Source organism: Ammospiza caudacuta, chromosome 21, assembly GCF_027887145.1.
Source record: "Ammospiza caudacuta isolate bAmmCau1 chromosome 21, bAmmCau1.pri, whole genome shotgun sequence".
Lineage (NCBI taxonomy): Eukaryota > Metazoa > Chordata > Aves > Passeriformes > Passerellidae > Ammospiza > Ammospiza caudacuta.
The window spans coordinates 6,052,176-6,076,891 of NC_080613.1; the positions used below are offsets into that span (position 1 = coordinate 6,052,176).

A 24,716-nucleotide genomic window follows, 5' to 3' on the forward strand; every position below is an offset into this window, starting at 1 on the left:
TCAATATCCTACCTTGGCCTAGGTTCCTCCAGCAGAGCTCGGCCAGCCGGCCAAGCAGCGATGCTTTGAGCCCAGCTCTCTCTCACTCTGCTGAATGGCCGTGGGCGCTGTGCTGGCAGCACAATGCAGCACCGAGAGCTATTGTAGGCACGGATGAGACCATAATAGACCGGGGAGAGAGAGAGAGAGAGAGACAGAGAGACAGAGTGCGCTTAGAGGTTAATGCGGCCACGGCTGGGCAAAGCCGGCTTCTCTCTGCACAACCATCTGCCGCCCTAACAAAGAGCCGCAGCCGGGGAGCTACACGCACGCCTCGGCCGCTGCCCATCGCTCCGGGGCAGTCAGTGCCGGTGCCCGGGGCAGTGCCGGTTCCCGGTGCCCGGGGCAGTGCCGGTGCCCGGGGCCGCGGGCGCGCTCCTCTGCGGGCGGCCTCCCGCGCCCGGGGCGCGCTCCCGGGCGGCTGCGCGCGCGGCCGCGCTCCGGAGCAGCGCAGTGTCGGGAGCGAGGATTGGCTGGGCACTGCTGCAGTGGGGACGCAGCCCCGGTGCTCAGCATCGCCGGGAGCCGGGACGCGCAGCTCGCTTGGCGGCTCTGAGAGGCTCCTGTCGGAGAGGTTCATCGTTAGCTCGGGCGTCTCGGCTTCTCTGCGCGAGCAGTCTCGGCTTCTCCGTGCCACGGGGCTTGTGCTTTGTCTGTTGCCATCAGATTTCTGAGGCTCTGGTACAATGAGCTGCTTGTCAGGCCAGGCACGACTGCAGTAGCAGCAATTTCAAAAGGCAGGAAGCGTCCGCAGGAGCGGTCTGTAAAGAATCGGAGCCGGTGGAGTCGCTGGGTGGAAGCTCCCGCTGGCTGCCGTGCCGGTTCCCGTCTCGGGGGTGCTTGGTAGTGCAGTCACATCATCCTTGGCAGCGGGCAGCTCCTGAGCGCTCAGGGTTTCCCTGCCTGGGATGCTCGCTGGAGCAGCAATGCTGCAGACCCTGTGGCATTTTCTGTCTAGCTTCCTTCCCAGGGCCATATGCCAAGGTCCTGCAGATGAAAAAGAGGATGAGGCCAGAAACACCACCCCACTTCCAGGCCCCGGGGAGAAAGGGCCAAAGGTGTTGGGGAAGACACAGGACAGAGGGACTGATCCCACTGAAAGGAGACCAACTATCCTACTGGTGGTTGGACCCGCAGAGCATTTTCCAAAGGTAATGGGATATCCAGGGGCCTGAGGAGGGGTTGATGCACATGACAGTGAGTGTGTGGTCTGCTGGGAGAAGGGGTGTTGCAGGTGGAGTGTGTGAGTAGCTGTGTGTGTGTGTGAATCTGGGGAGGGGGGAGAGGAACAGGAAAAGGGAGCAGGGTCTAACGCGTGTGCTTGCTAGAAAGGAAGGGGGCGGGGGGCAGGGGAGTGACTGAAGAGAGGAGGTGATCTAACCCTCCAAACACGATGTTCAAAGTGTGGGAGAAAAACGCTGTTTAGGGGCAAGGGGGAATATGGGGGCCTCCAGGACTCCTGGAGCAACTTGTAAAAAGCATGACTGAGAGGACAGGGAATGATAATGCAGGTTAGTGGCGAGTCCCACCCCTGCACCCCAGACCGGCAAAGAATCAAATGCATCCTAAAATGTTCTGGAGTCAGTCTCTGGTAATTTGGCAAGCCTTTGGTAAAACTTGCATATTTTGAGCAAATGAATAACTGGCTGAATTATTTGAATGGCAGAGCCCGGAAGAGAGTAAAGACTGTCCCTGGGAGCGGGTGGCATAAGGGAGAGACTGAAATCTGCGCGAGGATGGGAAGTTCCCAGGGGATGGGAGAGTGGGGAGGTGGTGGGGGCGCTCAGTTGGCAGAGAATAAATGGTGAGGCTTTGTTTGGGGGGAGGTGAACAAAAGCTGCTTAGTTTAGTGCTGGAGCTCCCAGCACAGTGCTGGCCGACTGCAGTTCTGGCTTATTTAATGGAGGGAGTGCTGTCTGTGTCCCCTGAGGATGGTGCAGTCAGCTCTGACTACATGTGGTTTAAAACCAAGGGTGTGAGCTGGGATTAGGGGGGAAGGAGTTGGGCATAAGGCCTCTGAAGGGTGGGGATGATACTGAAGGGTTGCAGCAAGGATAGGGGTGTGTGACTTTCAGGATCCAGTTTATTTCACAGGGAATTTGGCATGGTTGTTGCTGTGAGCTTTCTCTTTAAATTGAGGGATGAACAGGTTTAAATTGTAGAGAGGATTAATTTCTGTTCTGCTGCTGTTTTGAATGGAAACAAGCAGGGCGGCGTTTCACATTCTGGGGAGCAGAAGCCACTCCCTGCTTGAATCAGGCTGAAAAATCTGCAGGGACTTTTGCCTTCATCTCTATCCTTAGCAGTTAGCACTGTGCATCCCCTTCCAAAAAGGAGCATGCGCATTTTCAGGAGGACTTTGGTGCACAGAGGTTGAAGAAGGACAGAGGCTCAGAACTGAAGGAAGTAGTGACGAAAACCTTGGAATTACAGGGCTGAAAATCTCTGGTGTCTTCCAGAGAACAATGGTCTCTCTGTCAGGGAGAGTCCATCTGCTCACACCTGGAAATAAAGCTTTCTCTGAAAGCTGATACCAATCTCCTCTTTCCTGTGTGACCCTGGGAAGTTCTGCTGCATAGGAACCGTAGGATTGGCTGATGGAGAAATACCTAGAGGATAAAGATGTGGTAAAATGGAGTTATTGCATCTTAGCAAGTAACTGCCCATCTGCCAGGAGGTTGTGACTGTGTAATTTTAGCTTGCCCTGATTGTAAAGTGAAATGCACTGTAAAGCTCTTCTGTTGAGGATTATGCAGATATGTTTCACCTTGCAATTCAGGCTGGTTTATGCTTCATCCAGCCCATGGCTCAGCTGATGGACAGTAAGTAACTTGTTAAGATGCAATGACTTGTTTGTGCTTGATCAGATATCAGTGTTCCAATTACCTGGCTGAAGAAGAAGAGACTTTGGGAAAAGTCTCATACAGCCTTAGGGATAGATAATAAACCACAGTGAGCAAAGAGTGTTATTTAGTGCTAATAGAAAATGGGGGCTTTTGTTCTCTGCCACTGGCTGGCTGTAACCTTGGGAGCAGTCTCTTGATTGATAGGCCACTTCATTTTGTAAAAACACCTGTTACTACTTCTCTTTTAAAACCACACAAAATACCACACCTTGTACTGGGGTTTCTGTAAAGAATTGATGTGTATCCATAAACTTCACTGGAGGGGCTTCCTGCCTTGGTTCTTCAATCTTGTTAGTGCTGTGTTCCTTCTCAGATGTTTACCTGTTCCAAGCTGTTCCAACATGAAGCTGTTATTGCAAATATGGGGAGAAAACACTGATTGCAAATGTGTTATGCTGGCCTTGGATCTGTGTACACAGGAAGCAGGCATGATCTACCCCTGATGTCACCATCTGGACTTGTAACTTTGGATCCGTGTGTTGTTGGTGGAACAGGTGACCTTCCTTGGTTACCTTTATGTCAAATATCACATAGTGCTCTCTGCTGTGCCTGCTCTCTTATCCCTCCCCTGGCAAAGCTGGGCTGCTTGCAGCTCTTTACTCTGCTGGGGTCTCTTAAATCATTAACTCCCCTCCTTCATACACTGTACACTCTCTGTGCTTTGTGAGGACTTTCTGTACTGTCCAATTAATTATAAGCTAGTTTCCAGAAATTGAAAAAGACCAAGTCAGCAGAACCCAGTGAAACCTTCTAGCAATAGGGTTGGAGCCCAGAGAGCTGTTTTGCCTCTGAAGGAGGATGTTACGTGACTGTGACGCTTGCTGGTACTTGGTATTTTTAGAGCCTTTTTTTTAGTAAAGTAAATTCAAAATTAAACAGCATACTTTCCTGCTCCTTGTATGGCTGCATCTTTCCATCCCTTGGGAGGTACATTCTGGAGGTGATGTAGTAAACCAGTGATGAAGCAGATGCCCAGAAGTGTACAAATTACTTGGAAAGGTTAGCACGGATGGCAGGGTATGGAAACTGGTACTTCATGCAGCATTTAAAAGAACCAAATCCTATAAATAAAATGAAAATGAGTTTGCTAAAGGGACAAAGAGCTATGTTTGCCTTCCTTCATGGCTCACTTTTCTTGTCATCAGGGAAACTGCAGAGGGTATTAGCCAGGCTGGCTCCACATGGCCCAGCAGTGTCGGTTCAGTGTCAGAATCGGTGGATGGAAATATCAGGGAGGAGTGACTTCATTTGAGCTCTGTGCCCTGTCCTTGCTTTGGTCAGGAATAGACAGTGCTAATGAGGGATGTACTGTCCATAGCTGGTGCCTGGAGCCCTGGGCTGTGTGTGCTGCTGCCTGCAGGTGCTGGGGCAGTGGGACTGGCTCTGTGTGTGCTGAGATGTGGCCAGTGACCCCACGCCAGTGTCCCAGCAGCACTGATCCCTGCAGCTTTGGAGAGCTGCCTGGCTCCTGAGTATTTCCAGCTTTACCAGGAGTTTTAAAGCTGAAATACAAAAACTTCTTAATACTTAAGTTCCCTTTGTCATTATAACCTGAATTGCTGGTATAAACTTCATTTGTAATCTGTCTCTCCTTCTTAGCTCACTGTTCTGTAATTAATACCCTGCTTAAAATCAGCTTTAACTTCATTAGCTTTCTCCTTTCCTCTGACGTAGGTAGAAGGGCTTTTTTTCCTAAAATGTGCCGATTTTGCCTTTTGTCTCTAGCTGCCAAGTCCAAACAGAGTTTCTTAGGAAAATCTGCATCATGTTGGCATAGCAACTGAGCTGCCAAGCAGCTATAATAGTGATGCTTGGCAACTCGTGGGAAGGACTACGGAGGATCTTAAGGCTTTGTGAAGCAAATCTGAGTTAGATTTGTTCACTTACTGCCTGTTGCTGGGGGTACCCACTCTGCTCCCCTCAGTTTGGTGCTGGACAGTGGGGTGTAGGTGTTGTTAGGGTGCTGCTTGCAGTGGGACTGGCCTTGGTGGGAAGGCTGGGCTGTGCTGTGGGCATGCATGCAGTGAGCTGCTGCAGCAGCTGATCTTTAAGAGGATCTGGAGTCCCTGAGAAGATCCTGTTTTCATGCAGAGAGACGTCAGCAGGGAGTAGGTTAAGCCTAGTTAGGTAACCTGGCCGTGGTGCCATGGTAGGTGAGGTGCCCCAGGAAGGGCAGAGGACACCATTGTAGGTCACGAATCCCAAGGGTACTGAGTTGCTGTGGGTCGTGATCCATTAAGCTTTAAAAAAAAAAAAATCCTTGAAATGAAGCCAGAGATTAAATATTCCCAGTTGGTGTGATTGACATGCAGCTCATTACAGACCTTGGCTTTGCTGTAGAGAACAAAACACCACGGCAAAGACGTGCAGGCACCCTGGGCATGAGGGCCTGAGGAGGGGAGTGCTGCTTGGACTTTGCTCGGGCAGGCAGGCTGTTCAAACACAACAGCACTCGAAAATGTTGCTGTGTCCGCAGCACTGGGCACGGCTGTTATCCTGGCTGGCTTGAACCAGTTCAGCAAACACACTTTGTTACTTCTGCTGCAGATAGGATTTTAGTGTTTGGGTTATGGGCTGTGGCTTTTTGCATCTTCCCTGTGTGATAACTTCTCTTTGATTAATTCCAAGACTATAGCTTTATTTAAAAATGATGTCAGCAGTCAGTGATTCTGTCCTGAACAGCATTGTTACCTCCTGCACATTGGTACTCTCTCTGGAGAGCGAGGTGTTATTTGTACCTCAAACTCCACCAAATGCTCAGGAAGCTGTAATTATACCTGCACTAAATGGTGCTTGTACCACACTCCCTCCAGCCTGGCTTGCACCTAATGAGAGCTCAGGAACTGCTTACAAAGCAGTTAAACTGTCAAGGGTACAAACTGGAAAATTGTTCTGCCCAGGACACTTCTTGTAGCACACAAATGATTGCAATGTTTAATTGGAGTCAGAAGAGGATGAAAAAAATTAAGCTGGTGTAACTGCTGTGTGGATGCTTAGCTAGGAGGCTTAGGAGCAGCTGGGGCTGTTTTGAAGGCTGCCCTTGATTTGGGTGATTTTCTCTGTATTTGGCTCAATGACAAACCTCCACAGGCTTTATTGCTGCTGTGTTGGTACTGGAGTGCTGCAGAGGGGAGAGATCTTTGTGTGCAGGGGTTGTCTGCTTGCTCTTAGCTGGCACAAGTGGTTTCAGGAGAACTTGCAAACAAAGCCAGTCAACTCTGGCATAATAAAATAACCTCGTAAAAGTGGAAAACTTTTGCTTAAGCTGGCTATGCTAAAACAGTAAGTGGCTGGCATCCTGTTCCTACTGCACTTTTGAAAAATAATTTTGGGAAGGCAGCGATAGTCCTCCTGATGGGACTGTGATGGGAGAGGTTGTGATCAAGACTGCTACCTGTATAAATCCCCACAGAGGTGAGAACAGGATCAGGAAAGGACTGATCAGCTGTAAGGCACAGCAAGAGTGTGCTGGCCCTTGGCCAGGGGCCGTGGGTTAAGAGGTCCGCAGTGAGAGTTCAGCGCAGGGCTGTGATGTAAGGTGTGATGGGAGCCGGGTGTTGGGCAATGGCAGCGCTCACGTGTGTCCCGGCACCGGCGGGGCGGGACCGGCGGCCCCGCTTCCCTTTTAAGCAGAAGGGCCGGGCTTGTGCAGCCAATCCCGCCGGAGCCGGGCTCGCTCATAGCCGTGTGTCATGCGACTCGCTGGCATTTCCTTTCCGCTCGCTGCTGAAATTAGCTCAGGGGAATCGCTCGCTTGGACTTCCCTTCCTCGCCGGTCGCAGTGAGCAGGGCAGCGAGTGCTGGGCTCGGAAGATGCTCTGCCTCTGTCTGTACGTGCCGGTGTTCGGGGAGAGGCAGACAGAGTTTGAGTACTTTGAGTCGAAGGGGCTGCCGGCCGAACTCAAATCCATCTTCCGACTCAGCCTCCTCATTCCTTCCCAGGAATTCTCCACCTACCGCCAGTGGAAGCAGGTATGGCCTTAAGAGAGGAATAGAAGGGAAGGAGGTGGCGTTTAATGCATTTAGGGGCTTGCTTGAGAGGGGGAGAAGATTGTGATGGCTCTGTTGTAATAACTGAGTGAAGCGTGGAAATGCTTCTCGTGCCCCTTGGCAGGGATCGCTGAACCAGTGTGGAGCGATTCTTTTGTTTTCTTTTTGATTCTTTTGTTTTGAGTTGGATGAGGTGCCTATAAGTGCCTATAAGACTGTTTAAACCAGCTGATGTGAGTTAAATAGAAAAAAGGGGTTTTCCAAACTATGGAGTCCTCTGCTTCTATGGGTCTGTTCAGATACAGCATTTCACATCCTCTTCCTCCTCCTTACATCCTTCCACATGCCTCCTCCTGACAGCAGGGCTGGAATGTGGAGTCAGCTGAAGCTGGGGAAGGTGAGCAGGTTTGTGCTGGGAGGAGGAGAGCAGCTCAGTGAGTGACTCAGCCAGGGTGGGTGGGCTGAGCTGGGGAAGGTTATGCAAGACCCTTTTGCTTTGCTGTGGAAGGGACATGCATTAAATCCGTGGAGTTTCCCATCCTGATGTGTCACAGCTCTTGCTTTCATCTTGCTGCTACCTTTTTTTTTTTTTTTTCATGCTCAGGCTGTCAAGAGCCCAGAGAGCTGATTATTGATCAGCCAAGCAGGGGAGGCTTTTTACACCTCTGAAAGGACATGGACAGCAGGCTGGAAGGTGACCACAGGAACTTTTGCAGCCAAAATAGCTGTTAATGGCCAGATTTCATGTTGAAAGTGAAGAGGTGCAGGCAGATACTTGTTCACACCTGCGGAAGAGATGCTGGGAGCTTGGCTTTCTCACCCCTCACACGTGTGCTGAGGGTTACTGTCGGGCAGGCAGCGTGTCTGTGCTCTGGCTGTGGGGGAGGAAGGGCAACGCTTTGATTGCCTGCAGTCTCTGATCTCTCAGGCTGCATTTCTGCAGCTGAGAGAGAGGGAGCAGTTGCAGAGTCACATCTCTGTTACAGTGCCTCCGAATTATGAATGCCTGTCAACTGGTTGGGGGTTGCCAGTGAGAGGGAAGCCCTGATTCAGCTGTTCAAGCCATGTGCTGACAGCAGAGGGGTGTTGGTCTATATTTAGCCCACCAGTTGAATGTGAGGTCGTATCTGAACTTCACAACGGTCATATGATAAATGGCAGGGTAGGAATACTGGGCATGCCTTGGAGGTCAGGGCAGCTGGGACAGCACTTTGTTATTTAAGGTGCATAAAGTGATTAGGAATAATCCTCATAGCATTAGGGCTAAAGAGGCAGGACTTGCTGGGTGAGGGAGAGCGTTTCAATAACGAATTATTTAGTACTGGAGTAATTTAAAATGACATTGAAACAAAGACTTAGGGCTTATGAAGGGGACCAGTGGTCATAGACTGAGCACATATCACAGTGAGTTTAGGCTTGCCTAATACTTTGAATGCTAAATATTGAACAAGATATTGGTGAACAGAGGGTTAACCCATTTCATCTCAGCTCACAGCTTCCTTAACAACCCATCTGCTATTAACATAAATGTTACAAGAATGAAAACAAAACTTTGGGTGATACACTAGACTGAATCACACCTAATTGAGTGTTGCTCACTGATGTTGGAAAAGACTTAAAGGCTGTCAAAGGCAAGTGACTGAATCAGAAGGGGAATAGGAACTCCCTGAGCCACATTCTTGAAGTCTGGAGATCACCTCACCTGTCAGCATGTAGCCATGTGCCCTCAGAGAGGACAGTCCATGGGCTCTTGCCTCACTGAGTTGCAGTTAGTTAATTAGTCATTTACCTTGTCCTAGATGTCTGGCACAGTTTGATCTTGATTTTAGCTTTGTCCTACTAAGAACCTATTCTTGCTCTATATGCATCTCATGGAAACTTGTGTAATTAAAGCACATAGCTTCAGGGTGCCTAAACCAGTTCACAAAAGGTTTTTATCTTCGGCTGTGTTCACTAGAGCTGGGCAGGATTGTGCTGGCTGGAGTTAGTTACTGCCAGAGGGAGCTTACTTCTCTAAGGATTGTAGTAGGCATGGAATTCCTTCTCCTGTTCAGTTTATTTTTATAAGTTCAAGTTTTGTGATTCACTTTTTATGCAGATCTGTTGACTCATACTTAATTCTAGAACCTCAACCTCCACAAGGACTTTGCAATATGTTAATCAAGGTACAGTCCTGAGATTGGACACATGACACTAGTATTATAATATCCCTCATGAAAACATGAGGCATTTCATCTGTGTAATGGACTTTGGGAAACAGTTGGAATCAGGTGACTTTTCTATGCTGTGGCATTTCTCAACTGTCTTAGAAGAATTACAATTCTGTCAGCTACTTTTTGGAGAAAAAGTCAAAGTTGTGTGGGAAATGTTTTAAAGATGGTAGAAGGGGAGATAGATCTGTCTGAGTGAACAAAGGAACTGACAGTTCTTTGTTGTTTTCTGAACAGAAAATTGTGAAGGCTGGAGACAAAGACCTGGATGGACAGCTGGATTTTGAGGAATTTGTTCACTATCTCCAGGACCATGAAAAGAAGCTGAGACTGGTTTTCAAGAGTCTGGATAAAAAGAATGATGGTAAGGACCTTTCTCATGCTCAGGGTGGACTGGTGCAGGTGTCAGCCTGTGATGTGTATCCTTGAGCTCACTGGATTATCTTCCCAGGCCGCATCGATGCCCAGGAGATTGTCCAGTCCCTGCGGGACCTGGGGGTCAAGATCTCTGAACAGCAGGCTGAGAAAATACTGAAGAGGTGAAGATTCCTCTGTTTTTTCTCTTTTATGTCAAGGGAACTAGAAAGAAATATAGGGACATGGAACCCTCCCTTTTCCCCCTGTATGCACTTTCCAGAAACTTTGGTTCCTCCCTTTTTCCTGTTACTTTCTATTTTGATTTCTCCCTGTGAATTGGCATACAAATATAAAATCATAATGCTTTATTGAGACTTACTGTCAGAACCTCTCCCTGACCTGTTGAGGGGAAGTGCTTGCACCTAAGCTGATTTGCATCCCTGTCTGACTGTCCTGCTGCCCTGAGCTTGCTGCTGTGGAGAGGGACTGTGCAGTTGCTCTTTGGAAATGCTAAGTGCTTTATGCATGTGGCACTAACATGTTAACAACCACTTATTTGTGCTGTTTTTTTCCTCTTTTTTTTCCTCTGCTACCTTCCCTCTGTCTGTTTGCCTGTGTGTCAGAATAAGGACGGGACACTTCTGGGGTCCTGTCACCTAGTAAGTATTATTTTCCCTTCAGTGTCAGTTACGTCCCTGAATTTGGTAGAAGGGTTGCAAATATTGTTGTGGGCTGGTTAGAAGGGAGAGAGAGGGGAGGAAAGAGAGAGCCCACTTCTACCTCAGCATTGTTTGGTGAACAGAAGGTTTCCTGGCTTTGTCTTGCGTCTCTTTAGAAGTCTTTTAGTGGTTGCTTTGCAAAGCTCTATTTGGTGTAGGCTTGCATAATCGAAGGGAAGGGGAGGAGGAATTTGTCACCCAGTGGGAGTCTGTACTCACCTGATGATCAATCTTTTTAGCATGGATAAAAATGGGACAATGACAATTGATTGGAATGAGTGGAGAGACTATCACCTGCTGCACCCCGTGGAGAACATTCCTGAAATCATCCTGTACTGGAAGCACTCCACGGTAAGAAAAATAGGTCTCAGTCTTTGCCCAGCTTCTCGGTCCAAGTCCTGGCCCCCAGGAGCTGCTATCAGCAGTTCTTATCTTTCTCTTCATGGTTCACAGCTTCCCTGTAGCCCTTGAAGCTCAATTGCTTCCTGTCCTCTGCTGTAATCTTGCCACATATCACTGTCACAGCTGCTGGCACAGGTGATGATGACTGCAGTACTGCAGGGAGCTGAGGGTGTTCTCTTGGTGTGCACCTCCAGGAGCTCCTGCCAGGGGCCAGCCCCAACTGGTTCAGGACCTGTTAAAACTAGAACCCGATTCCAGAGGCAGCCATCCTTCCTGGAGTTATCTGTTTGTGAATAGTACTTAATGAGATTTAACAGGCTGCCATCTTGGAAGGTTCTGGAGAGGTCCAGCTTTTCTGCCATGCAGCTGCCTGCAGTGGGTCAGTTTGTTCCTAAATACCTGCAGTATTTTGATGTAGACAAATGTTCAGCAGTTGCCAGGATCTTGGAGAGAAATCCCGAAATCAGAACTCAGTTTCCCCAGTGACACATCCTAGCAGTGGCAGCTCCTGTGGCCAGGCACAGCAGTTAGTGGCTGTAGATAAGCTGCTGGCCTGGAATAAGCAGATCCTGTACTTGAGCACCTGCTGCTAGGAAAGAGCAGTAAAACTTCAGCAAGATCACTGGCTGATGAAGCATTTCTCAATACCTTCTTCTTTTGCAGATCTTCGATGTGGGAGAGAATCTGACTGTCCCTGATGAGTTCACAGTGGAAGAGAGGCAGACAGGGATGTGGTGGAGACATCTGGTTGCAGGTGGAGGTGCAGGTGCCGTGTCCAGAACCTGCACAGCTCCCTTGGACCGTTTGAAAGTGCTCATGCAGGTATGATGGAGCAGTTCCAGTTTGTTTAAATACCTGAGCAGATTCCTTTAACAGTTATGGTTATAATGTTCATCAACACAGTGCAGCACTCTGGCCAACGTTAATCTTGTCATTCTTTTATTACTGTTTTTAAAAGCATTTTGAATTATTTAAGTGATCAAAGTAATATTAAAAGGTTATTATTCATTGACTAGAAAAAGTACAGAGAATTTTTTTTAAGGTAGACATGTCAAAATTGCTGGTAATAATATGGAAAACTTGGGTTTTGGTGACACAGATTAAAATCCTGTGTTCCTTTGAGAGACCCTGAGGCCATGAGAGTTGAAATGAATGTGGTGGTCAGTTGGCAGAGCTTGTATTCAGTATTATCAGCATTAGGAAGGAGTTGGAAAATTTTGATTTTAGCCTGCTTTGTCACTGCTCTAGAACCAGCTGAGAAGTTGATGGGTAGTTGATCCTGTGCTAAGTATGGGAAAAAGCCAAGACAGTTGCCTGTTTAACCTTTCCTCCCATTCCAGAGGGAGATATTGATTAGATTGGTTAGTTAACGCTAGACTTGGCAAAAAAGAAAAGAAGCTTGCTTTCCCCATTGTCAAAGTTATCTGGAAGGGATTAAAACCTTGGCAGCTCTCTGGGTAAACAAAAAAGCGCCCTTTTGTCCCTGGATTACAGCAAAACGTTGCACTGTCGTAACGGGGCTGGAACTGATGCAGGTTTGTGGCTTGTCCCTGTCCCAGGTGCACGCCTCGCGCAGTAACAACATGTGCATCGTCGGCGGCTTCACGCAGATGATCCGCGAGGGCGGCCCCCGGTCCCTGTGGAGGGGCAATGGCATCAACGTGCTGAAGATTGCCCCCGAGTCAGCCATCAAGTTCATGGCCTATGAGCAGGTGAGGGCACAGCTGTGAGTGCAGAACAAGCTGGAAAGAAAGCGATGGCTGAGATCAGTCTGTCTCACTGTCTGTCTGTCTGTTGTGGCTTCTGCAGATCAAGCGGTTCATTGGCACCGACCAGGAAATGCTGAGGATCCACGAGCGGCTCCTGGCTGGTTCTCTGGCTGGGGCCATTGCACAGAGCAGCATCTACCCCATGGAGGTGAGGCAGGAGGCTGAGTCCAGCCCAGGAGGCTTGTGGGTGGGAAAATTATCACACCATCACTGTGATAATTAATTACTCAGAGGTGGTACCAAGCAGTACTGCTTGCAGGACTTGCCGTGGTCCTGACAGTTCTGCTCCTAGGAATGACTTTGTACATTGTTCTCCTGCTGATTCTCCTGTAAGCCTTCATGCTATTTATTCTTGTCCTCTAGGTTCTGAAAACACGAATGGCTCTGAGGAAGACAGGACAATATTCAGGCATGTTGGATTGTGCCAAAAACATCCTTGCAAAGGAAGGAATGGCTGCCTTCTACAAAGGCTACATCCCCAACATGCTGGGAATCATTCCATATGCTGGTATTGACCTGGCAGTCTATGAGGTATGAAGCCTTTAACCTATTGTTAGGTTAAGCTTAACAATTCCTGTATTATGTTTTGTGTTATTATTAACCTATTGTAGGGCTGTGCTGCTTGTATGGTCTTATCACTGTCAGACTTATCAGTCATGGCAGGAGTTCAAGTAATTTATCAGCATTTTCTTGAACAGCGTTACAAAGCACAAATGTATTTTTTTTAACCCAAAAATGGCTTAAAAGATAATCCAATATGATTCTAGTTCATAAACCATAGCAGCATCATGCATGGCCCCTTGTTTCTTTTCTTCATGAAAAAATTGCAGCAGAAAATTAAAGGAGGGATTTTCCTCAGCCATGACAGCAACAGCAGCTGAAAAAGATTTGAGAAGCCCTGTGCTTTTGGCTGAACTTGCCTGGAACTTTCTGGGCCTTTACTCTAGATCATTCATGAAATGTGATACTCCTTTACTTGCCTCTTCCCTGCTGACCTTGGCCTTGTTCCTTCCAGACACTAAAAAATACCTGGTTGCAACGCTACGCTGTCAACAGCGCTGACCCCGGGGTCTTTGTCCTGCTGGCCTGTGGCACCATCTCCAGCACCTGTGGGCAGCTGGCCAGTTACCCACTGGCCCTTGTGAGGACACGCATGCAGGCCCAAGGTGAGAGTTCTGGAACAGTGGGAACTCCTGTGGTGGTGTTTGCAGGGGTCCCAGGACCCCCAGGGAAGAGATGAGAATGTTGTCTCCATGTTTCAGAAGGCTGGTTTATTATTTTATAAGATATATATTTTAAAATTATACTATCTTAATATATTATTATGTTATTATATAATTATTTTTATTATACATAATTATATATTTTATATATAATTATATAATAGAAATACATTAATATTATTTTAAAACTATACTGTAAGAATAGAAGATTTCATTAGATTAGATTTCATAGATTTCATCAGAAGGCTAGCAGGGAATAGAACAAGAATGGAATGAATAACAAAAGCTTATGTCTGACTGAGAGTGTGAGACAGCTGGACTGTGATTTGTCATTAATTAGAAACAACCCCATGAGACCAATCAAAGATGCACCTGTTGCATTCCACAGCAGCAGATAATTATTGCTTACATTTTGTTCCTGAGGCCTCTCAGCTTCTCAGGAGAAAAATCCTAGCAAAGGGATTTTTTCAGAAAATATCATGGCTACAAACTCCTGCCTTTGTTTTTGAGCAAGGGTAAAAGTTCTTTAGTGTCAGCATTGCAGCAACAGTCTCAGCTGGCCCCCACAGCTGAGCCAAGGGCTGGCTGTTTGTGATGCTGCAAGGGCACACTGGACTTTGTGCTGCCCTTCTGACCTCTGAGCTCAAGGACCTCCAGGACAGAGGTTCTGTTTTGCTCAGATCAGCAGTTGTGGGCTGAGGGCATCTGCAGAGAAGTTTGAGAAAATACGTGCAGTGTGCAGCACAGAATGGGCAGCTGAGAAATTATTGCTGTCCCCCACCAAGCACCTTTGCTCTGGGAACATCTGAAAGCACATGGATCAGTACTGCTCTTGGAAACAAAAGTGTTTTCACCACATAGGCTGCATTATTTATTGTGGCTTTCCCTGTTGCAGCTTCAGTGGAAGGTGCTCCTGAAGTGACCATGAGGGGACTGTTCAAACACATTCTGAAGACAGAGGGAGCGTTTGGGCTTTACCGGGGCCTGGCACCCAACTTCATGAAGGTGATCCCAGCTGTGAGCATCAGCTACGTGGTCTATGAGAACTTGAAGATGACTCTGGGCGTGGACTCACGGTGACCAGGAGATGCTGAGGACTTGGAACTCTGAAATCTTGGGATGCAATCCCAAGACATATAAGCCATCTCTCATTCTGTGAATGTGTCGACACTAAGCTGACTAAGCAAAGCTGTGAAATCTCAGATTGTGAGTCAGTAAGGAACGGGGAGGGGAGGATCTGGTGTCCTTTGCCATCTTGCTACTCAGAGCTCCACATAAACCATCACGGGTCCTTTTTGTTGGGCCTTTTGGGAGACCAGGAGCTGAACTCCTGGGAGATCTTAAGGTGGGAGTTGCTGAGGTCAGTTCCCAGCAGTATGACAGAGTAGCAAAGATTTGGGTTACAGGTCTGCTCTCAGCGTGTTGCCTGTACAGAGCTGTTTGCCTACAGATGAGCACCTTCTGACTTGCTGAAAGAGCTTCTTTTTCCATTCAGAGAGCTGCTTTTTCCATTCAGTTGTTTAACTTCCTGCCCGTTGTTTAAATTTGTACAAACCTTGTGTAGGAGCTGCTGCCACACCAGGCTTGTTATGTTTACAAATATTCCTTCGGGTGGGAGACATTCATGTTCTGCTTCCAAGAATTGACATGAAATGTAACTTTGATCTATACTGGTTTGGAGGGCTGGTGGGCAGTGGTTTATCCAGCCAGGCTGAAGGTTACTTAAGCCAGCCTGATGAAGAATTAGGATTATTTATTTTTTCTAGGTTTAAGTGTGTCTCATAAACCCACTAACAAGATGCACTTACTAACAGAAGCAGCAGACTAGAGCCTGCATGCCTGTATCCTTTGCATGCCGGGGTTGGCTTGTCTTATTCTCTGCAGGGGCTTGGAAAGGGGCAGGAGGAGAGCCCTGGGCTGCCCGGCACTGTGATGCATGGCTTTGGTGAACAAAGACAAAACAAGCACAGCTCCTGTGCAGCTGTGCTCCCAGCACGACAGGAGAGCCCCTGCACAGCACTGCATGGACCATCCCAGCCTGCCTGGTGCCAAGGAGAGCTCGTGAACCTTTTCCAAACCCCGTGCCTATGCTGCTATCTTATCTCTTTAGACCTCTTGGTAGATCCACGTTCAGGTTTCCATTGGTGCCGTGCAGGCCCCAAGTCAGGAATGTCTGCTGTGGGAAGGGGTGTTAGGGAGAGGGGCTCTCACTGGGAGAGGGGAGATTTCAGTCCTGAGGACATGCTTGCTTGCCTTTCAAAGGGTGCTTTTCATAAGGCTAAGGGAAAGAGATGGCTTTAAAATTTCTCTGATAGCATTATGGGCTGCTTTAGTTAATAGGATCCAGCTGCTGAGGCCTGGGAGATCCTCACCCAACTTTTCATTTTGGGTAAAACGGACCAGCGTTGCATTCCACTGTTTTACTGCTTAAAGCATATTTATTTTGTATTTATTTGAACAGAGTTATTTCAGACTATTTTTATAGGTTTGTTTAAATATTGTTACTGTGCTTGTATTTCTCCTGTTTTAAAAAGTTCTCTATTAGTTCTTTTGCATCACACAGCTGAGTCGTGGGGAGGGACGCTGAAATCACTCATGTACTTTCCCTCTGGGGCTGGAACTGCCTTTCCCACGTCTGGGTTTGTTGCTGGAGGACCTCAGCCCAGAGAAATTGTGTAGCAAGAAGCCATAGGAGAGAAGGGAGCAGATGAGGAAAGCAGAAGCTTGGGGAGAGGGTGCACTGTGAGGCTTGCCTTAGCTTGGAATGGCCTCTGTGCACACAGAAAGGCTTGGGGGGATGGCTGAAGGTGGGAAGTGGAAGGTCTGTGGATGTTGGGTGTCACAACAGTCAATTAAGAGAGCTTGGGGGAGTTTTGAGGTAAAGGGGGAAGAGAGAAATCTCAGGGACTAAAGACAATACACATTTCCAGAGGGATGGAAGGAAACTTGCACTTGGACACGAGCTGCTACAGTTGTGCTTCAAGGCTGAATCAGCAGCCCCTGCTCTGAGCCAGTGCTCATCACGTGCAGGAGGACACTGTGGAGATGTGTGTGAGAAATTGGAAAAGGATCTGCTAGCACTCAAACAGCTGCTTTGCTTCTGACAGATTTTGGTGGTTCATGGAGAGTCTCCTGGGTGAGACTCTGCCTTCACTTTCAGTGCTGTAGCCACGTGGAAATCTAACCAACAATGGATTAGTGATATGATTTTTTTTTCACCCCCCTCTTCCTGAGACCTAAATTCTGCAGTGGCTCCTTCCTACCAGTGTGGCCTAATGAGAATATGAATATCAGAATGCAAAAATCAATGCAAAATGACAACCATCTTTGTAGCTGTAACCACAAATTGTTATAATGCAAATCTAACTCGGATTCTTCATGTAGGGAACAGTCTGCTAATAAAGGTCTGATAAAGAGATACCACGTCTCCATCTCTTCCTCTGGTTTATTGGTGCTGTTTGGGGCCAGACTCTTCCTGGGGTAATTCTCACCAAGGACACTGCCAGTGGGAAGGATTCTCACTAAGGGCATGGGAGAACAGAATTCTTAAAAACAAAGCCAGCAAGATCAAGGCTGGTGATAGTGGTGATGAGTCAGGGATGTTCAGACTCTGTTTACCTGTCTGGGTATTGCTGGACTTTGCTCACCTCTGCAGTATCCACAACACTCTGTTCAGAGAAGTGAATTTCCCAGAAAAAACAAAGCTCTGCAGCCCAATTATCCCCTTGAAAGAACCTGGCTTATACCATTTCCAAAATAAAGCCTTTTTGTACAGGTTTTTTCATGAAAAACAACCCAACCAGGAGCTGCCCTTGAAAGTCATTCAGGAGCCACAGCTGGTAGTGCAAGCGGCCTCTGATTTGGTTAACAAAACTTGCTCTGGGGGCCAGACTGGCTTTGTTTGTTCCTTATGTCTCCTACTCTAATTCAAGGCTTTTATTCAGCTATAAATCTACTCATAAAATCTGGGTTTTTGTAATCTGAGCCACAGCTCTGCAGTGGTGTCAGCTGAGATGGGCCCTCGAACTGCAGCCCTGGAGGTGCTGCCAGCGTCCCCTCAGCCCCCTGCCCTCAGGAGAGATTGTGGGAGTTGTGTTTCACATCACAAGCTGATAAAGAGGAGGGTGAAGCAAGGGCTGGCTGTGCCTCAAGACGTGGAGGGAATGGGCTGAACTTATTTTTTGTCCAGCAGAAAGCAATCTTGGGGGGAACCTTCTCAATCTACAATTCCCTGACACAGGAGGGTGCAGTCAGGCTCTGCTCCTAGGGAACAAGGGGCAGCAGGAGAGGGATGGCCTCAAGCTGTGCCAGAGGAGGTTCAGACTGGACATCAGGAGCAAATTTCTTCACTGAAAGATTTGTCAAGATTGGAAGGGGCTGCCCATGGAGGTGGTGGAGCCCCCATCCATGGAAAGTGTCCAAGGAGTGACTGGAGTGGTGCTCAGTGCTCTGCTTTGGTTGACAAGGGGGGGAATTGGTCACAAGTTGGACTTGACCTTGGAGTGTTCTCCAACCTTAATGATTCTGTGATCTTGTAAACTTAATTTTTGCTTCAGCAGTCTCTCCAAAGCCTTAACACTGAAATTCTGCCTGGTAAAGGCAGCTGGACAGAGCACCCTGGAGCTCCAGGGGGAGTCACAGAGCTCATTGCAGCCTTCCCTCTGGCTTCTCTCATTTTCTTCTTTTTTAAGGAAGAGAGATATTTTCAGTGCTTAATTAAGAGCTGAGACAGAATTACTCTCCAGCCATGCAGCAGCACCAGTCTGTGGTTACACCTGCCCATTTTACAATGGCAATGATGGTGCTGTCCCCACTTTGGGGCTGGGATAAGGGCTGTATGAGGTGCTTGATGAGTGCAGGGGTGTGCTGGAGGCATGGACAGCAATGTCATCCTTGGCACTTCTCATCTCCTGGGTGTTGAGCTTGCTGAGAAATGAGGAATTGTGATGTTTTCTCTGAAAACTAAAAATCCAGGCTGGGTTGGGTTAGCATCCCTTCCCTCTGGCAGGGGGTAATTTGTCAGTGTCAGACACGGTGTGCAAACCAAGCTGTGGATGGACATGAGCAGGGAGCACTTGCCTTGTCCAGAGGCTTTGGGCAGGAACATCTGTCCCTCCTGGCAGTCAGCTGTCAGGAGAACTGGGTGCTCCCTTTTAGCTGAACCCCCTTTTCCTCAGGCTGCACAGGTCCAGCTCAGTTTCCACCTTCCCTATATCCCAGTTACTCCTGAAATGCGTGGTTTGCTTGTTTAAAATAGTCAATGATTGCCCTCTCCTGGCTGGTCTCTCTTACTGCTGCATTGCAGCGCTGCTTTTTGGCTGAGCACTTTTCCAGGCTCAGAGGGAAGCTCCAGGCTGACTCTCCCAGCTCAGGGCTGGATGACACACAACGTGAATTGGCTGTTTGTTCTCTTTTTGCAAATCTTCAGAACCATTTTCTCTCAAACAACGGGCACCAAACAGTGTCTATTTTGAAGGAAAGGTTTATTGGCCTGTGTGGGGTCAGTTCCCTGCACTGCCAGGCCAGGCGGTGCCTGGGGCAGGGGATGCTGTGGATGCAGCCCCGGGCTCTGGGCGGGGGCTGCTGCTGCCTTCGGCTGCTTTCACTTGACACATCTCCTGTCAAAACAACAGAAACAGGGGAAGTGAATCTGCCAAGCTGCCGGCAACAGAGAATTTACTCAAGAAAGACAGAATTTACTCAAGAAAGAAGAAATTTTCCTCTCCTCTTTTAGCTGATTATGTCTAAGAGGGCTTCCCTGTCCTGTCCAAGGCACAGTCAATGCTTGCCCAGGCGCTCAGCTCCTGCTGGTGCCATTTTCCAGGCCTGTGCTGGAAAGAGGAAAAAGTTTCTGGGGCAAAGCTGGGCTATGTGTGCTCTGAAGGAAAGGGAGAACTCAGACTTTGGGGGAATTAAGTAAAAACCTTGTGGTTCTGTTAATGCCTGCAGCTGAGAGGGGCTTTGTGAGGCTGCTCCTGTACTCTGCTCACATCCACCTCCTTCAGCCTGATCACAAAGGCCCCCAAAATGTTTTCTGTGTTTGTTTAGTTGGTTTTTTACTCCTCAGGTGCAGTGGCTTACTTTGGCCAGTAACTGCCAACTCCAATTGCACCAGAACTTGTAAGCACAGACAGTCCTGATCAATTCCCCTCACGTTGCCCAAATTTAAATGTGATCCAGAGACTGCAACCCCCCCAGTCCCCAGCTGTGTGCAGTTAGTGTAGAGGAGCTGGGCTCTGCCTCCCAGGTGCTGCTTGTTTGCTGAATTGGAGAGGAGACCTGCCCCAGGTGTAGCCCCATTCCCAGGGTTCCACCCTCTGTCCTATCCTCCATTCCCCTGATCGCCTGGGGCAGGTCTAAAAGCAGCTCTTGAGGCTGGAGAGGTGTTGGGGACAATGCTGGATCCAGCCTGGTGGCTTGGAGTGGGTTTGGGCACCTCTGAGAACTCAGAGCCTGCAGATGTGGGTGAGCAGGTGACCAGCACAGAGCAGCAAGGGTAAGATGTTCTTCTCCTTCACTTTGCAAACAGGAGCCCCTGCCAAGCTGACTCAGAGCCTGGGTTATTTGCAGGATAAAACGTCTTAAATCTGGTGGCAGAGTGAGAAATGGGCCTGGTTAATGTTTTGGTGGAAAACCTGAAGGAAAAAATCCTTGGGGCCTCCTGCCCTTTCTGCAGCTTCTGGGGCAGCTGGCCCTTGCTAGGGAGCAAAACCAGGGTTTCAAGGCAAAACCAGTAACTTCAGGGCAAGAATCCCTTGCCTTTTCCCCCTGGCAGGGGTGGCAGGCTGTTAGCAGGGCTGCCAGAGGAGATGCTCAGTGCAGGCATTTGCTTTAGGGCAGCTATTTCAAACCTCGGTTGAAGCAATCCTGTGATGATTTAACCCCCTAAATAATTTCCAACATCTTGAAAATGTCTCTGAGAGCCCAGTTGGGAGCTGGGGGTGCAGCTGGGCTCCTGCAGCCCTGCCTGGAGGTGGTTTTGGTGATTTTTGGTGGTTTTGGTGGCTCAGGGTGCTCAGTACCGTTTTCCAGGGCGCGTACACGATCTGCTCTGCCCTCAGCCCCAGGCACTCGGCGTGCTGCTCGAATTCCTCCCGCTCTGCCGTGCTCAGGCTCAGGTTCCTGGCTGGGGGAGGATGTGTCAGGTGTTAGATATGGCCTGGTGGCCTCAGCACAGCCCTTGGTGTCCCTGTCCTTGCTGCTCCCCTTCCCCAGCAGTGCTTGCGGTGGGTGTGCTCTGTGTGGGGGTCCCTCACCTTCACAGTGAATCCACCTGAACAAAACCAGCCCTGGGCATCTCTCCCTTAACCCTCTCCCAAAAAACTCTGCTTCTGCATGCTTAAAGGGGTTGCAGGATGGTTTGGTACTCCTGAAGCGTCAGGAGAGACCAAGGTGGAATATGGAGGCAGTTTTCTATATGTGCCTTCAAAATCTCTTAAGCAACTGCTTTGCAGCCTGGCAAGGTGATGGGGAACCCTCTTAGGGTCAAAACTGCTGCTTTATGGGTTTGTGGTTAAATCTGATCAGCTTTAGCACTGCAAAGCCACATGCTCTGCCCTGGGAGGTAAATACTGAAACATCATGGTTGGCTTGCAAATATTGAGATTTTACAATGATATCAATGCTGAATTGTGTTTGCTTCCTGTTCTTTGAATATTTATGCTGTAAGTGGGCTTGGTTTTTTAACTTGCTTTTCCTGCTCTGCCAAGAGATGTGGGGTTTAATGGGGTTTGCAAATCCCCTGACCCCTGGAGTGTTGGTCTCAGGGAAGTCACTGTTGGTGAGACCAAGCTGCCGTATGGCTTTAGTTGATAACTTTGTGTGGGTGTGCCATGATAGCTTTAAATGACTTTAGGATGGAGCTCCATACCATACAGATACTGCCCCAAATAGGTCCTTTCCCTCTGCATTTGGTACTGGATGAGTAAAAGGTTTTCAGAGCTCGTGTTCATCAGCATCCCCTCAGTTTGCTGGGTCATGGCTTGGAGAGAACAGACACAGACAGAACACACAATAACTCAATTTGCAGTGCTGCAGCAGCAATAAGCTCCAGGTGTGGCAGTGTCAGTAGTCTCTGGGATTCAACTTCCAGTAGCAGGTGAGGAAAAATGTCCTGAAATAGGGTGATTCTTTTGGCTCTTGGTTTATATAAATTGTATTTCTTAAAACTGGGCTGGGGTGTGAAAGAGCCAAAGTTGCTCATCTCCTGTCCTGCTGTTGGGATGGGGTGTGCTGGGACTCAGGGTGTGAGGGGTCAGTGCAGTTGTGTCCCAGGGGCTGCAATTCCCACCCCAGACTGGCTCACCCCACTTCCCCAGCAAGGAGGAAGAGCTCAGAACCAGAGGCTTCATTAATCCCTGAAACCTGCCCTGGGTGTTCCCTCCTGCCCCCGAGGGATTGTGAAATCACTTCACAAATAGGATGGGGTTCTCCTGCAGGGATGGGAGCAGGCTGGCTCCTGGCACAGCTTTGCTCTGGGGGTTTATGTGGCTGCAGAGCAGGGCTGTGACCCTGGGCTGCCCCAGGAGCAGCATTTCTGAGTTTCTTCATCTGCCCATTTCTAAAATAGTAGTGTTCTGGATGCTCTTATATAGGAACCATAATTTTAGGAGAGTATTTTTTCTTATTTTTGTGAGCAATCTGTTTTGCTTAAAGCTAACAAAGTTATTAATTTCTCTAAAGCACTCATAAAAACCTTTATCAAATTCCCTTCATTTCTGTGGTTTCTGACACAAAGTGCTTACCTGAAAGCATAAAGCACCTGTGCCTACATTTATGGATATCAGAAAGGCCAGTAAGACATTAAAGCTAAGTTACAACACCAAGACTAGTAAGGCTAATATCTAAAATTACTACAATAGCAAATAAATGGGCAGTATAACCAACTTCTCTCTGTGTTATTTGCTACTGTAGTAATCTAAAATTACTAGAATAGCAAATAAATGAGCAGTATAACCAACTGCTCCCTGTGTTAGCCTCACAGTATCCTTAACAGGATTTCCACTTTGCAATCCCATCAGGTGCACAGCTCTGGGGTATCACAATTCTGGGATGGGTCCCTCTATCCCCTTTATTCCTGGTGCCCCCAGGGGCAGCAATAACCTGGGTGCCCCTGGGTTTGGAGCCCACCGAGGCTTCAAACAGGCAGAGACTCTGGGATAAAATACATCAGATAATGTAAAACAGGGAAATGGGCCCTTTGTGTGTCTGAAACCGCGGGCTGGCTGTTAACCCCTTCCGTGCCACTCACCGTTCTTCACCAGGGTGGCGTTACCGGCAGTGACTTCCAGGTAGGTCAGGTTGTGGGTATGACATTGGTCCCCGCTGGAGAGAGAGGGGAAGGGGGCGATGCTGTTGTGTGGAAGGAGCAGCAAAGCCCCAGCCCCGCCCCGGGCACCCCTCGCCTCCTCCTCAGGGTTAATTCCTCTCGCTGTTGTAATCAAGGCGTTTCTCTCCCTCCAGTGGCAGCTCACGGTCCCAGCCCTGCCATTGCTCCCCCACCCCTTGGCGGTCAGGCGTTTTCCACCCTGAAATAACTGAAACCTCAAAGTGCTGCCTGTGTTGGCACAGAAAAATTCATCCCCTGAGATTCGGACCCTGTGGGGGAACAGGCTTTGGTGCCTGGCAGGGTCAGCAGCCATGGCACAGGGACTTGTGGAAAGGTCTTGTCCTTGCCTGCAGGGCTTGGTGCCCGTGAGACCTCTGTGCCCTACAAAACTTGTCTGAACCTGTTTGATCTGTTGAAATAAATGAGTAAATAAAGGGGACGAGGGAGAGGGTGCCCAGAGCAGGCAGGAGCGACTCCTTTTGGAGGAACCACTCTGGAACCGTGCTCGCGTTTTGTGCTGGAGGATTTCAGGGCAGCAGCAGGGCGGGGATGGGTTCGGGGTGCAGGGCCCGCATCTTACACGGCCACGAAGTGGCTGATGAGCAGCTCCTGCCCGCCGGGCCCCGGCTCCAGGCGCAGCAAGGCGTGGTCGATGAGCAGCATCTCCACCTGGTGCTGGGGGAACTGGGCAGCCCCTGCCACGTACAGCCAGGTCCCCGGCAGCTGTGGGGAGGGAGGGACAGGAGCGTTTGCAGGAGAAACCCTGGGATTTCCACCCTCCCCGGGGCAAAATTGATATTCGCGGATATTCCGCTAGGGCTCTTGCGTTGGCAGCGATAAGGTGAAATATTTGCAAGTGGAAAAAAAAAACAGCTGGGTGTGGGGGTTGGGAAGGGTGCTGGCACCGGCAGGGACAGGACAGCCCGGCTTTATCGCAGGGGATTCCCACCCAAAACCACCCAACCCACCCGCCTTGTTTTGAGGCCACTGCTGGGAACCTGAGGAAACGGGTTCCCAGGTGTTTTGGACACCAAACTTTTCCCGTTTGCTGCAGATGTTTCACCGACAGTACCTCGGGGAAGCAGAGGGCACACGGCGGGGTTTTTTCCTTTCCCGGGGCACACGGTGGGTTTTTCCCTGTCCCAGGGGCACACGGTGGGGCTGTGCCCCGTCCCATGGACACGGTGGGTTTTTCCCTGTCCCGGGGCACACGGTGGGGCTGCGCCCGGTGCCGGGGGCACAGCGAGGCTCCGCAGAGCCCCCAGGCTGGCAGCGGGCGGGGGCAGCCCCAGCCCCGTGTTTGCCCCCTTACCTTGGATGCCGTGTCGCTGTCCGGGCGCTGCGCTCCGCAGGGCAGCGCATCCGCGGGGAGCAGCGCAGCCAGCGCCAGCACGGCCGCGAGTGCCGGGCCCATGGCAGTGCGGGACACACGGACACACAGACACACGGACAGGCGGTGCTGGCTCTGCTGGGAGGGGACAGGATGGGTCCGGCCGGATCTGCCCCGGTGTCGCAAGCGGTGCCCGGGTGAGCCTCGGGCTTGGCGCCCGCCCCGGCCGGGATGGGCCGCGGTAGGAGCGCGCCGATGAATCGATCGATCGGCTGGGTATTGCGAATCAATGAGCTGGTTATTATGAATCAGTGAGCTGGCGATTGCAAATCGATAAGCTGGCGATTGTAAATCAATAGGCTGGTTATTGCCAATCAATCAATAGGTTGGGTATTGCAAATCAAAGGAGACTCGGACAAAGGGGAGATGCATCTGACTCCATC

At 49.3% G+C, this 24,716-nt stretch overlaps 2 protein-coding genes across 5 annotated transcripts; one reads left to right on the forward strand and one right to left on the reverse strand.

Moving 5' to 3' along the window:
* Window positions 1-963: 963 nt before the first annotated feature.
* On the forward strand, window positions 964-17,033 carry SLC25A25 (solute carrier family 25 member 25). 4 transcript variants are annotated; one of them, XM_058818069.1, is made up of 11 exons: window positions 964-1,190; window positions 9,383-9,509; window positions 9,597-9,684; window positions 10,126-10,161; window positions 10,461-10,572; window positions 11,287-11,445; window positions 12,183-12,335; window positions 12,433-12,540; window positions 12,756-12,923; window positions 13,408-13,558; window positions 14,511-17,033. In XM_058818069.1, the coding sequence occupies exons 1-11, from the start codon at window positions 966-968 to the stop codon at window positions 14,693-14,695; spliced, it is 1,512 nt and encodes a 503-aa protein (XP_058674052.1). In that variant the 5' UTR covers window positions 964-965; the 3' UTR covers window positions 14,696-17,033. The 4 variants fall into 4 exon arrangements, with proteins under 4 accessions (XP_058674052.1, XP_058674053.1, XP_058674054.1 ...); XM_058818071.1 differs by lacking the exon at window positions 964-1,190 and adding an exon at window positions 6,621-6,917; XM_058818070.1 differs by lacking the exon at window positions 10,126-10,161.
* Window positions 17,034-19,079: 2,046 nt separating this feature from the next.
* Window positions 19,080-24,441, reverse strand: LOC131566981 (alpha-1-acid glycoprotein-like). The gene is made up of 6 exons (XM_058818451.1): window positions 24,256-24,441; window positions 23,524-23,666; window positions 22,866-22,939; window positions 21,486-21,596; window positions 20,638-20,741; window positions 19,080-19,233 (listed from the first exon to the last, which is right to left on the reverse strand). The coding sequence occupies exons 1-6, from the start codon at window positions 24,355-24,357 to the stop codon at window positions 19,117-19,119; spliced, it is 651 nt and encodes a 216-aa protein (XP_058674434.1). The 5' UTR covers window positions 24,358-24,441; the 3' UTR covers window positions 19,080-19,116.
* Between the last annotated feature and the right edge of the window lie 275 nt (window positions 24,442-24,716).